At 48.0% G+C, this 14283-nt stretch overlaps 1 protein-coding gene across 1 annotated transcript; it reads right to left on the bottom strand.

Moving 5' to 3' along the window:
- Window positions 1–411: 411 nt before the first annotated feature.
- On the bottom strand, window positions 412–13020 carry BPIFB6 (BPI fold containing family B member 6). Its single transcript, XM_033154005.1, has 9 exons — window positions 12900–13020; window positions 10363–10509; window positions 8709–8772; window positions 8491–8551; window positions 6412–6503; window positions 4626–4802; window positions 3836–3880; window positions 559–717; window positions 412–435 (listed from the first exon to the last, which is right to left on the bottom strand). Exons 1-9 carry the CDS (start codon window positions 12965–12967, stop codon window positions 412–414), a joined length of 837 nt encoding a protein of 278 aa, XP_033009896.1. The 5' UTR covers window positions 12968–13020.
- Window positions 13021–14283: the final 1263 nt, after the last annotated feature.

Here is a 14283-nt window from a genome sequence, read left to right as displayed (position 1 = left end):
GAGTCCTCAGCTCAGTACCTGCCCGTTTCCGGTTGCAAGAACACTTTCATTGTTTCGTTGACCTGCTGATAGCCAACATCCCATTCGTGCGCCTGCAATGGAACAACAGAAGGAAGACCAAGTGAGGACATTGACCTCCAAAGTGATTCGAGTCTGCAGCAGAGGGAGAAAATGGCAAAGGCTCCACCCTTTGCAAATGTACTTAGAGAAATGTGGAACTTTTAATTTTGATTTGTAAATTTGAGTTTAAAAGGGGCGTGGGTGGGTGCGACGGAGAGAGGGAGGGGGGGAAGTGTTCAGCTGTTGATGTGCAGACTAGCAATGAGGCCAGAAATCCTAGGGACTTGTTTTTAACTTTATCGGCAAGTTTCTAAAACGTAGCACCAGGCATCTGGAAAACCTGGGGTGGAATTACCTGCTCAGTTCATTCAAATCCTGAATATGTTTTGGGGAGGGGGCAGGGGGGCCTTGTGGGGGGAAAGCCCAGCAGGGGAGACAGCACAAGTAAAACATGTCAGAACTGCTGGCCCCTGGGAGTGAGACATAAATTCTGCCTACCATGTCTATGGTGCAGACGGGTCCGTTGTCTGGATCTGTTTTGACCTCTATTGTCGAATGGACTGCCATGATACTTTTGCCGTCTTCAATGCGAACCTTGGCCGGTTCTACAGACCTGATTTCCAACTTCACTTTCTTTGAGGGGTCCATATCTGGAAGCTGCAGGGAGTCAGAATGCAATTAAAACCAGCGGTGTGAGGAAGCAGAGAACCAAAAGCTCTTGCAGGTACAGGGCGGCAAACCCGGGGGCGGAGTCACTCCGTAGCGTACACGCGCAACGCCGCTACGTTCGACGCATGCATAGCGATGCTGTGCATGCACGCTACCGAGTGGAGGCGAGCCAGGGAGGGGCGTCAGCGGCCCAAGAGAAGCCTGCCCCTCCCCTCCCCCGAGTGGCACTTTGCTTCGTTCCTTCCCGCTCGGGTTGCGGGCGGAGGGGAAGGGAGGGGCTTGGCCTGCAACTCGCCTCCTCCCGCAGCCCAAGCAGCAAAGCACACGCCCAGCAGGTTTGTGAGCCCCGCTGCCAAGTGTGGCTTTTTCCCAGCGTCTGCGGGGCTCGGCTTGGGTGTTGTGCTGGGGGGGGGCGCCCAGAGTGTCTCCCCCTCCAGCCTGGAACCCGGGGCACCCTGCCCCCTTAGCCACCTTCCTACGCCACTGTGCATGCCTTATTATTCCAAGTCCAGTGCTCCACCTCCTCCTCTGTCAACTTGCACCGATTCAATACAGTGGTGCCCCGCTAGACCAAAATAATTCGTTCTACTAGTTTTTTCGTAGAGCGAATTTTTCGTCTAGCGAAGCGGCAATGGAGCGCGGAGGTTTTCGCGCTAAAAAAAAGATCGTCTTGCAAAGCAGCCCCATCGACTTTTTTGTCTTGCGGGGCAGCTTCCGCTAGACCAGGCACGTCCAACAGGTAGATCAGGATCTACTGGTAGATCACTGGATGTCTGTGGTAGATCACTGGTAGATCACTGGCTCCCCCCAAAGAAGCTGAACAACTTTGGCTCCCCTAAAAAAAAAGCCCTGCACCCCCCAAAAATGGGCTTTCCTCCTCCCTAAAAAAAGCTCAACAACTTTGACCTGAACCCCTACAAAAGGGGGTAGATCACTGCCAGTTTTTAACCCCCTTGAGTAGATTACAGTCTCTTGGGAGTTGGCCACCCCTACGCTAGACGAATGCTGTTCGTCTAGCGAGGCATTCGTCTAGCGGGGCACCACTGTATTTGGGGATATGGGATGTTATGAAAGACCAAAGAAAAGCACTTTGGAGAAAATACTGTCAGGCCTGAACAACTTCCAACTGCCCCATAACATTTATATTTAAGATGCTGATCATACTTCTTAAGCCAAGAAGGACCAATGCAGGAACTCAGCAACTCACTTGGATAACTATATACAGTGTTTCTTGAAGCAACTGGTATCCATAAGTTACTATGTACAGACTTTGGAAATAAAAGAAACAAAAGTAAAAGCTTTCCTCTCTGTCTGTCTCTCTCTCTCAACCTTCATTAACCAAACTACACACCCCACACACCACCTCTCACACAGAGCTCATCTCTTTAGGAACTTCTTAACCAATCATAGGTTGTTGCTAAGGCTCTGGAGAGAGAGCAGATCTTGGCTTTCAGCCAACAGTTAATTGACATAGGTGGCTAGCTATGAAATCTCTAACAGTTCTGGTGCTTTCTGAGGTTTTTTTTGGGGGGGGGGTTGACTGCATTCTGAGAACCTGTTCCACGTTTGTTTTTGGAAACCTATCCTTAAGCTTGCATTGTCTGAAGACGATGCTTCTCTAAGGCTCTGTGGGAGTTTGCTTGGATGCCGTCCCTGCAGAAAAGCCGATCGACATTATGTTCTGATTCTGGGGGGAAGTGGTGGGGCAAGTGGAAGCATTTTCAGGTTTTCCATAATGGGCATCTGGCTGGCCCCTGTGAGAGCAGGATGCTGGACTAGATGGGCCATTGGCCCGACCCAGCAGATGCTCTTCTTCTACAGAGCTCTTCGGATCATTTGTCAATTGGTGGAGAAGCTGCGAGATCTTTCACAATGAATCTGCAGCAGAACCTCAAGGGCAGGGGTCAGAAAACTTTTTCAGCAGGGGGCCGGCCCGCTGTCCCTCAGACCTTGTGGGGGGGGGCGGACGGACTATATTTTGGAAAAAAAATTAAATGAACAAATTCCTATGCCCCACAAATAACCCAGAGATGCATTTTAAATAAAAGCACACATTCTACTCATGTAAAAAAACGCTGATTCCCGGACTGCCTGCAGGCCAGATTTAGAAGGCCAGATCCAGCCCCCGGGCCTTAGTTTGCCTACCCGTGGTCAAGGGAATAATTTTTTCACCAAATCACACTGTGGCTCATAGGAGCCAGTTCCTCTGGGCCAGGGGCATCTTAGGCATAGAGGGTAGTGGCACGGGGAACCACGGCGCTATGTTCTGGAGGGTGCCAGGGAAGAGGTCCGGGGGCCACGTAGGTGGCTCGGTAGGTGCAGTAGCCTGCCTGCTGCCAGGGGGAAGGCAGGAGGAGGCGATCAGCAGCAGTGAGCTGAGCGCGCAGCAATCAGCCCTCCCTCCCTCCCTCTCTGGCTGGTGTGCGCACCCATCCCGGAAGGCGGACGCGATCCCCAGTGGCCGCCCCTACTCTCGGCGCAGCAATTGGTCGCCGGAGCGCTTCTCCAGCCTGCCACTGCGCAGGACTGGAGGAGGGCGTGGGGCAGCCGGGAAGGAGCCCGAGGGGTCCCCGTGGAAGGGATCCACGCGGAACACGAGCCAAGATCAGTCTCAGCACCTATTCTCTGTTCCCGGTGCGCACCCAGCCTTACACCTGGAACGGGAACCTGTGTGGAGAGAGGGAGGGTGGAGACCTCCCTGCCGGAGGAGCCGCCCTCCAGCTGCTGCCCGCCCGGAGGGAAAGGTGGGTGTGGGGGGCGCTGGAGGGATCCTTGCACCACGGCGCCAGATAGGCTTAAGACGGCCCTGCTCTGGGCCATGGGATCTTCAGCCCCCCTAAAATATTTGAGGGGGCTGAGTCCCCTCAAAGTTGATGGGCATGGCCACTCAAATGGTGTGTGCGCACTACATCATGTGATTGATTATGCGAGGTGGGGCTTACCTGCCCCCCCAAAAATTTTTTATTCAGGTTGGCACACCTGTTGTGGCTACAAATCAATGGGCTTCTGCCCCTCAGAATTCAACCTTCCTGAAGAATGACCAGACGCAGCCTTTCTTCCCCCAGATCTCTCAATGGCAGTGTTGCGATAAGCAGTGAGGACTCACCCCTGGTATCATTTCTTTCATCTTGCCCACTGTTATGTCAGAAACCTGCCGAAAGAGTGAGGGGAAACCGCATTAATGGACGGAAGGAGATGAGTGCTTCAAATGCAGCAGTGGCTCCATCCAAAAGCAGGAACAGCTTGTTTCAAAGGCAGAGTCACGGGGAGCAACGTGAAGAGATGCAACGAAAGCAGGAAATTCTGCTTTCAGTGGTGGTGGAGCCTAGGCTTGGTCAATGGAAATGATTATCAGCAAATCTAAGTGGAAATGTTTCTTTTTCAAAGGCACACACTCACCATCAAATGGCAAATTCAGGAAAGCTTGCAAGCAGCTACATAGCTCTCCAGTAACAAAAAAAAAGAGCCCAAAACCAGCAGTTCTAGTTGTGAACGCTTTCAAATTATCCACTCTTGCTTGCCTCCAAGTGCCACTCAGCAAATCTCCATCCACTTCCTACCTCTGATATCCCTGATCTCTGGCTGTGTCTGAAGACTGAAGGCCAGAAATAGGAGTACCTACAAGAAACTGAAACCGACTCCCATCCCTAGGCAGGGCAGCAGCAAAGTCGGAACCAACAGAGCCAATCCCACTGGAATGGATCTCACCGCTGGTCTTCTTTGCCCCATCCAGGTGAGCTGCAGAAATGCCACTTTCAGGAGGACCTCTGCTCTGACCCACCACAGAAGCCACCGCTGACTTTCTCCAGTCAGCATCACCTTTGAAGGAAATTCTGTCGCAGACACAGAAGCCGACATGCCAACAGATTCAAGGAATCCAATATCTGCTCACTCACTGAGTCATCAGTAGCATCGCAGTCCATGTCGTTCTTGAATAGTTTCAACACAGTGTTCAGGACACTCGTCGGTATGATGACTTGAGTAATGCCATCAGCTCTTGGGGAAGAACCTTCAGCGCCTGGTGCTTCACAGACTTTTTCAATTTCATTTCCATCGCTGTCGCGGACTACCGGCTAAAGGAGAAGGTAATGAAGGGGTTAATTAGCTAACCTGTATATATTTACCTGAATGTACTGTTAGTCCAGAAGTATAAAAGAACTCTTTCTTATGGAGGCTCTTTGAGTGGAGGCTTTTCCGTATGAAATCTTTCCTTTTGCTGTGAATTTTGGCATCGCATGGGGCACCACTGAAATTTTGAAGCCCAAAGTCCACCACTGAGTTATGGTTCTGTTTATCTGTTTTGTTTTGGTTTTGGGTGCTCTTTTTTAATTGCATTTATATTTTAATCAAGATAGAAAAGTGTTTGTTTCTTCATTAAGGGAAGCCATAGTCCCACTCTATTCCGCCTTGGTCAGACAACCACCTGTGTCCTGTTCTGAATGCCACCATTTAAGAAGGATATTGATAAGCTAGAAGGGGAGAGCAGAGAAGGGCAGCCAAGATGGTAGGGGTCTGGAAAGTAAGCATCATAAGGAATGGTGGAGGGAGCCTGGAAAAGAGGAGACTGAGAGGTTATATGAGAGCCCTCTTCAAATATATCTAGGGCTGTCCCATGGAAGATGGAGCAAGCTTGTTTTCTCCTGCTCCGGAGGGGAGGACTCAAACCAATGGTTACAAGTTACAAGAAAGGAGATTCTGACTGAAGTCAGGAAGAACTTTCTGACAGTAAGAGCTGTTTAACAGTGGGACAGTTTCCCTCGGGAGGTGGTGGACTCTCCTTCCTTGGAGGTTTTTAAGTAGTGGTTGGATGGCCATCTGTCATGGATGCATTATAGAATCATAGAATCCTAGAGTTGGAAGAGACCACAAGGGCCATCCAGTCCAACCCCCTGCCAAGCAGGAAACACCATCAAAGCATTCCTGACAGGTGGCTGTCAAGCCTCTGCTTAAAGACCTCCAAAGAAGGAGACTCCACCACACTCCTCGGCAGCAAATTCCACTGTCCAACAGCTCTCACTGTCAGGAAGTTCTTCCTAATGTTTAGGTGGAATCTTCTTTCTTGTAGTTTGAATCCATTGCCCCGTGTCCGCTTCTCTGGAGCAGCAGAAAACAACCTTTCTCCCTCCTCTATATGACATCCTTTTATATATTTGAACATGGCTATCAGATCACCCCTTAACCTTCTCTTCTCCAGGCTAAACATACCCAGCTCCCTAAGCCGTTCCTCATAAGGCATTGTTTCCAGGCCTTGGACCATTTTGGTTGCCCTCCTCTGGACACGTTCCAGCTTGTCAGTTTAGTTCCAGCTTGTCAGTTTAGTTGTTATTCCTGCATTGCAGGCGGTTGGGCTGGATGACCCTTGGGGTCCCTTCCAAAAATACAATTCTCTGACTCCATGATTCTAAATAAAACTGGCTAACAAGATGTTGGTCACGCCTTTGGTATGATCCAGCATGTTCCTATAACCTTCTGCCTTTGCTTCACCGCTGAGTAGACCCCTTGCTTTTGTCAAAGTCAAGGGGTACAGGCTGCAGAATGGGAACACCTATTGGTTGGCTCCTTTAAGAGCCTTCACTGGGCAATTTCATTTCATAGACAGGTTGGAGGCTCTGAAAGATCATGAAAAGTTATACTAAGTGCAAGAAGATATAATTGGCACACAGCAGAGCTATCCACACTTACCTTGAACTTCATGTCCAAGGCGTCTTCACGTATTACTGGCAGCCCATTCATTGTATACTGCATTGTTCCCCGCTCACCAATAGGGCATTGCTCTGGGGAAATGACATGGAAAATGATTTGCAGCATCTGACAAGGCAAATAACCATGGGTGATGTAACTATTGCCTTCGCACCTTGCCTGAGGCTTCCTGGAAGCCTGTCCACTCCAGCAAGGCAATTCCTAAGTCCTTAAGATACTGCCCTGGCAGAATAACGTCTTCCTCCATGAATAAATCTGACTCAGGGCTTATCTGCATTCACCTTTTGCCCTGCCCTTCCCAGGAACAGGTCCGTGCTTGAAAGCCCCAGGTCCAAACATTATTATTATTATTATTATTACCCTGAGCTTTCCCTGCAAAAATCCGCTCTTTAGCGCTCAATTGAAGCAAACGTCTTTGGGTTTCCCTCAGATTGCTGTTTGCTCCGATTGAGTTTTAAAGAGCAGGTTTTCGTGGGGAAAGCCCAGAGCAAAAACAAGGGTACGTGGACACCAAGTTTTAAACCACAAGTCGTGCCTGGAAAGAATGGAGGAAAGGTGAGTGTGGGGGAGGTGGGCTCTCCTTCCTTGGAGGTTTTTAAGCAGACCACCTGGCATGGATGCTTTGTTGAGATTCCTTCATTGCAGGAGGTTGACTGGATGACTCTTGAGGTCCCTTCCAACTATGATTTCAACTCTAACATAGATTCCATGATAAGCCAGAACAGGTTGCTAAGAAAGAAGGATGTCAGAGGCTGGGCTTTGGTGCCCGAGCTCTACTCCAAAGCTACGGCTCAGTCAGTCAGAGTTTAGTCTGAGAAAAATGAGTGTGTACATTCTCTGCTGAATGCTCAGTTGCAAGATTTCCATTGCAACGCGCAGGATTTCCTTGGCAAGTAAGTCAAAGTGGAAAGAACTGTGGACAGGTTGTGGAGGACTGGAGAAGCTGTATGTTTAAATACATACAGTATTCAGATAAAGGCTGCGAAAGGCTGGACTGGATGAATCCCAAACCGGAATTAAGATTGCCGGAAAAAATATCAACAACCTCAGATATGCTGATGATACTACCTTGATGGCAGAAAGTGAGGAGGAATTAAAGAACCTTTTAATGAGGTTGAAACAGGAGAGCACAAAATATGGTCTGAAGCTCAACATCAAAAAAACTAAGATCATGGCCACTGGTCCCATCACCTCCTGGCAAATAGAAGGGGAAGAAATGGAGGCAGTGAGAGATTTCACTTTCTTGGGTTCCATGATCACTGCAGATGGTGACAGCAGTCACAAAATTAGAAGACGCCTGCTTCTTGGGAGAAAAGCAATGACAAACCTAGACAGCATCTTAAAAAGCAAAGACATCACCTTGCCGACAAAGGTCCGTATAGTTAAAGATATGGTTTTCCCAGTAGTAATGTACGGAAGTGAGAGCTGGTCCATCAAGAAGGCTGATCGCCGAAGAATTGATGCTTTTGAATTCTGGTACTGGAGGAGACTCTTGAGAGTCCCATGGACTGCAAGAAGATCAAACCTATCCATTCTCAAAGTAATCAGCCCTGAGTGCTCACTAGAAGGACAGATCCTGAAGTTGAGGCTCCAGTACTTTGGCCACCTCATGAGAAGAGAAGACTCCCTAGAAAAGACCCTGATGTTGGGAAAGATGGAGGGCACAAGGAGAAGGGGACGACAGAGGATGAGATGGTTGGACAGTGTTCTCGAAGCTACTAACATGAGTTTGGCCAAACTACGAGAGCAGTGAAGGATAGGTGTGCCTGGCATGCTCTGGTCCATGGGGTCATGAAGAGTCGGACACGACTGAACAACAACAACATTCAGATAAAGACCTGGGTTATATAGCAGAATGAACAGGGTCCGTCATTCATAAAGCTTGTGATCACTGTGGGTCATAGTTTGCCACATACATGGGACAATGACCTGAACTGAGCCACCAGTTTTTAAGAGTTAAAAGGAACAGTATAGAACAGCCTTGGTCAACCTGCCTGGGAGCTGAAGACCAGAGGCCACAGGTTGACCAAGGCTGGTGCAGAAGATGCCAGCTAAGCTTACCAAATGCTTTCTTCATTTTCTCCTCCATGTGTAAGACCACTTTCTCTGCTGCCGGGCACATCTAGAAGAGAGAGAAAGCCGAAGGGCATTGTAGGAGACTCAGCTGCTATTAACATGTTTTCATGTGAGCTGCGCACCAAGAATATTTCTGCACAACGTCAACAGACACCCCCCCACACACACACACATAAGTTCTCTTTCAGGTCCATCAGACTCACCATGCCGGGGAGGACTTTCTGGAGGGTAGAATTAAGAAATTTGTTCACAATCTTCGGAAGCATGCTGCGGGGAGGGAAAGGGACTTTGTGAACACGAGGTGTTGGGGGATCTAAGCTGAGAACAAGAGTCATCACTTCTTCCCTGGTATCAAAACCTATGAATGTGGCTGGTTTTTTTAAAAAAAATAAGGGTTGCCATTTATAAACAGCAGTCTTCATAGGTTTTGATACCAGCAATGCCCAGGGATCTTCTGATCACCAATGAATTGAAGGTTTTTTTTTGGGGGGGGGGTTAATGTCTTTTTCCTTCAGAGGGTATCTAAAAGCTTGTCCACACTTCCATTTGTCCTGTGCCAATACCAGGGCCGTCTCGTCATAGGGGCTGGGTGGCACGGTGCACCAGGGCGCCAGGCCCCCCAGGGGCGCCCCCGCGAGCCCGCCGGCATACCAGGCGCCCCCTCCCCAACCCGTGCCCGCCCCGCTCGCCCACCTCCCTCCCGCGCTGGCCACCCCTCGGGGGATGAGGGGCGTGGCGCTGGAGCGGCGCGGGGCTTTGCGCGCCCTTCCCAGCACTCCAGCTGGGGCTCCGGAGGGCGGCCGGCTTGCAACGCCACGCTCCTCATCTCCCGCTCGCCCACCCCCCCTCCCGAGGGGTGGCCAGCGCGGCAGGGAGGTGGGCGGAGAGGCGGCCCACTGGGGGCACCAAGGGATCATCGCGCCGGGCAGCCGATCCCTTTAAGACGGCCCTGGCCAATACCCCAACCCCAGTCTCCAGGGAAGCTGCTTTTATCCCTGCTGGGGAGCAAAACAAATACCTTCTGCAAATCAGGACTACCCTCTGATTGAAGGCATACTAAGGAGGTTCACATGGCGTCTTCATTGTATGTCTTTAAACACCAGGGGAAAACATTCCTCTTCTCCCAGGCCTTTGGCTAATGAAACAATCTATGGCAGGAGCCAGCCTCCTAAGGCCCATGGGCCACTTATGGCCCATGGGGGTCATTTAACTGGCCCATGGATCCCTGCCGCCCGCTTGTTCGGCTCCCGTGTGCCGCACTAAACCAGTGTGGACCAGAGCGGGGACCGCCTTCTGCGTTGCTGGCCGGCTTTCCATTGGCTGCAGGAAGCTCCTGAAGCCAATGGGAAGCTGCGCATGCCTCCTCCACAGCGGAAGGAGCACTGGAAATAGCATTTGCACACACATACACGTCTGTGGGACCGTGAACCGGCCCAAGCCACAAAAACTTGGCCAACCCCTTTTACACTGGGGGCGGGTCATATTGGTTGTTGTTGTCACTACTACATTTTGTGTTCTTTTATTGCAAACTGCCCTGGGATCCTTGGATGAAGGGCGCCATGGAAATTTAATTCATGGTGGTGATGACAAACACAATTTTCTTCTCTGCTGTTCCTGTCTTCCCTCTGCCCCTTCTGATAGCAGTTGGCAGGGGCAACTGGCAACACAGAGCAGCTTTGCCTTCTCGGGGAATACCTTGCAGATCAATAGCGAAGGGAAACCTTTCCACTGGATGCTGCCAACGAAATACACAGGAAGAAAACACCCCTATTCTGCACACTCAGAGAACATGGACTGTTGGCCAGAGCAGAATTCAAAGCTCTTCATTTGAATCAGTTCTTTCTTGCTGGCACTCACCTGCTGGGAAGGTTGGTTTTGCAGCTGATCAGCGTCACAATGCATTGTTTTACTTTCAACTTGAGTTCATTATTGGCATCGTATTCTATGCAACTGACTGTTGTCATGTTTGATCTCACCGTGATCTCCATGGTACCACCTATGAAGCTGCACAAAATGAAATCTGGTTTCTTAGGGGCAGCGGTTTCTGACATGCCTGGCCCTTCCTCACACTTCACAGTGACCAAGCCGTTGTCTAAATTCAGAATCTACTGGCAGAGGAAAAAGAGACAGAAGGCATCTCCGGGCCTGAATTCGCATGGAAACAAATTGCGCATATCTGATGTTAATCTCGCTGATCTTATCTGTATATAGATAATCAGTGTTTTTTTCTGGGGGGACGTAGGGATATGCATACCCCTAAACGTTTTGTGAATCTAAGTTTGGTCTCATTGAGGGGCAGTATTTCAATATGAGTAGGAAAATGAGAGCACCCCTAAAAAAATAAAATAAAAAATAGAAAGAAAGTACTGCTGATAATTGTTATCAAATTGTACTCTGTATTAATTGTACTCTGTATTAATTAATTGATAATTTTTTTCAAATTGTACTCTGTATTGTTTCAAATTGTACTATTGTATTAAGACAGCTACTTTGAGATCTTTTATAGAAACCAAACCCTATGCCAAAGGATAAATGGACATAAATCTGATATCAGGAATCACAAGACAGAGAAACCAGTAGGAGAACACTTCAGTCTCCCAGGACATTCTATACAAGATCTCAAAGTAGCTGTCTAACTACAAAGGAATTTCAGAAATAGACTGGAAAGAGGAAGTGGCTGAATTGCAACTAATCACCAAACTTAAAACCATGGAGAAACCTGGTCTGAACAAAGACATTGGATTCTTATCTCATTATACATGACAAAGCTATCTTTAGCCATCTCACCCCTTGCCTTTCCCTGCAAGACCAATTGCAGCCGTTAAGAGTCGTCAACAGGTTTTCCACACTTATCAGCTGATCACCCATTCCCACCACCCTTCTGAGTAATACCCCTCCCCACTCCCTCTCTGTATTTAAGGGTTTGGTGACTTCCGTCTCAGTGTATCTGAAGAAGTGTGCATGCACACGAAAGCTCATACCAAGAACAAACTTAGTTGGTCTCTAAGGTGCTACTGGAAGGAATTTTTTATTTTATTTTGTTTTGAATATTCTTAGATACCTCCTGGCAATCAGGAATGCTTCCCAGTTGCACAGAGGCATCTAAACATTTTCAGTGGAAGATTGAAGAACAGCCTCTGCACAGAGAAAGCTACTTGCGTTTTAGGAAGCAAACTCTGAGCTTATCTGCTGTTGTTTGGAGAAGAAGAGAAAACAAGACCACCATTCCACTGCAGTCATGCTAGAGAGGGGGTCCCTTAATTAGGGACGTCCTATTCCATTATCATTATCATTATCATCCTACTTATAGCCCACCCATCTGAGTGGGTTGCTCCAGCCACTCTGGGCGGCTTCCAAAATATATATAAACATCATGAAACATGACAAAACATCCCTATACAGGGCTGCCTTCAGATGGCTCAGGGGCTGGACAACTCCATACCCTCTGAAATATACTCAGAGTCAAGTGTGGATTTCATGCTCTTTATTCAGATCATTGTAGCGAGGAATGCAGTTTCCCCAAAACGTCTGCTTTATATACATTATTTACACAATGGGCCCCACGTGATTGGCTAATTCAGGGATACTCCTGTATGCCAATCAGGTTGCAGATTCACTTCCACCTGGAGCTGGATTGGGTGGCTCCTGCGGACCAATCAGACTGCTGCATTCTGGATCCTATTGTTCTTGGACCAATCAGACTGCTGCATTCTGGATCCTATTGTTCTAGGACCAATCAGACTGCTGCATCCTGGATCCTATTGTTCTAGGACCAATCAGACTGCTGCATTCTGGATACTATTGTTCTTGTACCAATCAGGCTGCTGCATTCTGGATCCTATTGTTCTAGGACCAATCAGACTGCTGCATTCTGGATCCTATTGTTCTAGGACCAATCAGACTGCTGCATTCTGAATCCTATTGTTCTAGGACTAATCAGACTACTGCATTCTGGATCCTATTGCTCTAGGACCAATCAGACTGCTGCATTCTAGATCCTATTGTTCTAGGACCAATCAGACTGCTGCATTTTGGATCCTATTCAACTCAGTACATAACACCCTCCAACATTTCTCCAGTGAAAATAGGGATGTCCTAAGGAACATTATGGGATCAAATCAGATACTGGGGTGGCTTCTGTAAATCTGGGACTGTCCTTGGAAAATAGGGACACTTGGAGGGTCTGAGTGTGGTCGCCTCCAGATCTCCTGTCATCTTGCCAGCTGGAGCTGATGAGAAGTGAGCCCCTCAAGATCTGGGGGGCACCATGTTGGCCACCCCTGACTTAGTGCACCCTTGGGATCACCTAAAGAGTTCTCTGGAATGTTGCCGTGTCTTTCTCCGAACCACCCTCCGAGATCTTGCCCTGCATTTGGAAGCAAAATCTTGCTCACCTTTTCCCAGCAATTGTTATCTGAGTTATCGCCACCATTATCATGTCCCCAGGTGGGCGCAAGACCATTACAATCTCAGGGGGCTGGATGTCTGCAACTTTCAGCCTATGGGACAAAAGACACGGTGCATTGAAGAAGAGAGAAGTGCACTGAACAGCCACCAGCATAAAGCTCTGATTCAATGGTAAAATGTAGGTTTTCTGGAGGAAAGCACTGGGACCCAAAAACAAAAACTGGGTGGAGGTGGGGGGGGGAGGTAATCGTTTTGTTTGTTACTATATTATGCTTTTTTGTGTTATTATATTGTTAACCACCCTGGGATCCTCGGGTGGACAGTGTTATAGAAATTTAATAAATAATATAAAATAAAAATGCAACTCATTTGGGAATAAATTAGGGGAAATATATCAGCTTCTCTTTATTTCTAGTCTTTACTTTCCACATCACTTATTTATTCTTTAAAAAGTCCTCACAAAAAAATCATCGGCACCGTGGGGGAAATTTATCCTAATCTGCACAGGCTTCTATGCACTTTTGCCGAATTTACATATTTTTGCCAAAGCAGTTTTTCCTAATATGATGCGTTGTTGTATTTACCCATCCCCATTAAAGTATGCATTTTTATAGACGCTGTTTACCCCAGTCAGTACATTTTAAAATCAAATTCCTTCCCCATACCTACCCAAATGTTTTTGTGACAGGACAGCGGTTTCCAAATGAGCCTCCCCTGCCCCTTCGGGGCATTGGAGAAGGCTGTCGCTTATAGTTTTTGCATACAGGAACAGCATTCCCTGGGCCAAGTTAAAATATGTGTTGGTCTTCTCAAATTCTTCCGGTACACTGGCATTAGTTCGCCTGTCTTCCCAAGTGATAGGTATAATTTTTCGGGGACACCGTTGATAGAATATTTTGAAGAATTGGAGACGGCGTTTATAAGTTGTCCATGTTCCACAAGCATACAGTAAGGTTGGTAGTACAATAGCTTTGTAAACGAGTATTTTGGTTTCCCTGTCCTCAAACACTCTGCACTTCAATCGGCAGAAGGCTGCACTTCTACATATTTTTACATATTTTACATCTTTTTTAATATCACTTGGGAAGACAGGCAAACTAATGCCAGAGTACTGGAAGAAGCAAATATCACCAGGGTTGAAGCAATGAGTCTTCAACGTCAACTTCGTTGGACTGGCCATGTTGCTCGGATGCCTGATTATCGTCTTCCAAAGCAACTCCTCTATTCCGAACTTAAAAATGGAAAGCGTAATGTCGGTGGTCAACAAAAGAGGTTTGAAGACTCACTCAAGGCAAATTTTAAAAAATGCAGTATAAACACCGATAATTTGGAAACCCTGGCCAGCGAGCGCTCCAGTTGGAGAACAGCCTT

Source organism: Lacerta agilis, chromosome 6, assembly GCF_009819535.1.
Source record: "Lacerta agilis isolate rLacAgi1 chromosome 6, rLacAgi1.pri, whole genome shotgun sequence".
Lineage (NCBI taxonomy): Eukaryota > Metazoa > Chordata > Lepidosauria > Squamata > Lacertidae > Lacerta > Lacerta agilis.
This window is presented reverse-complemented; position numbering and strand designations above follow the sequence as displayed.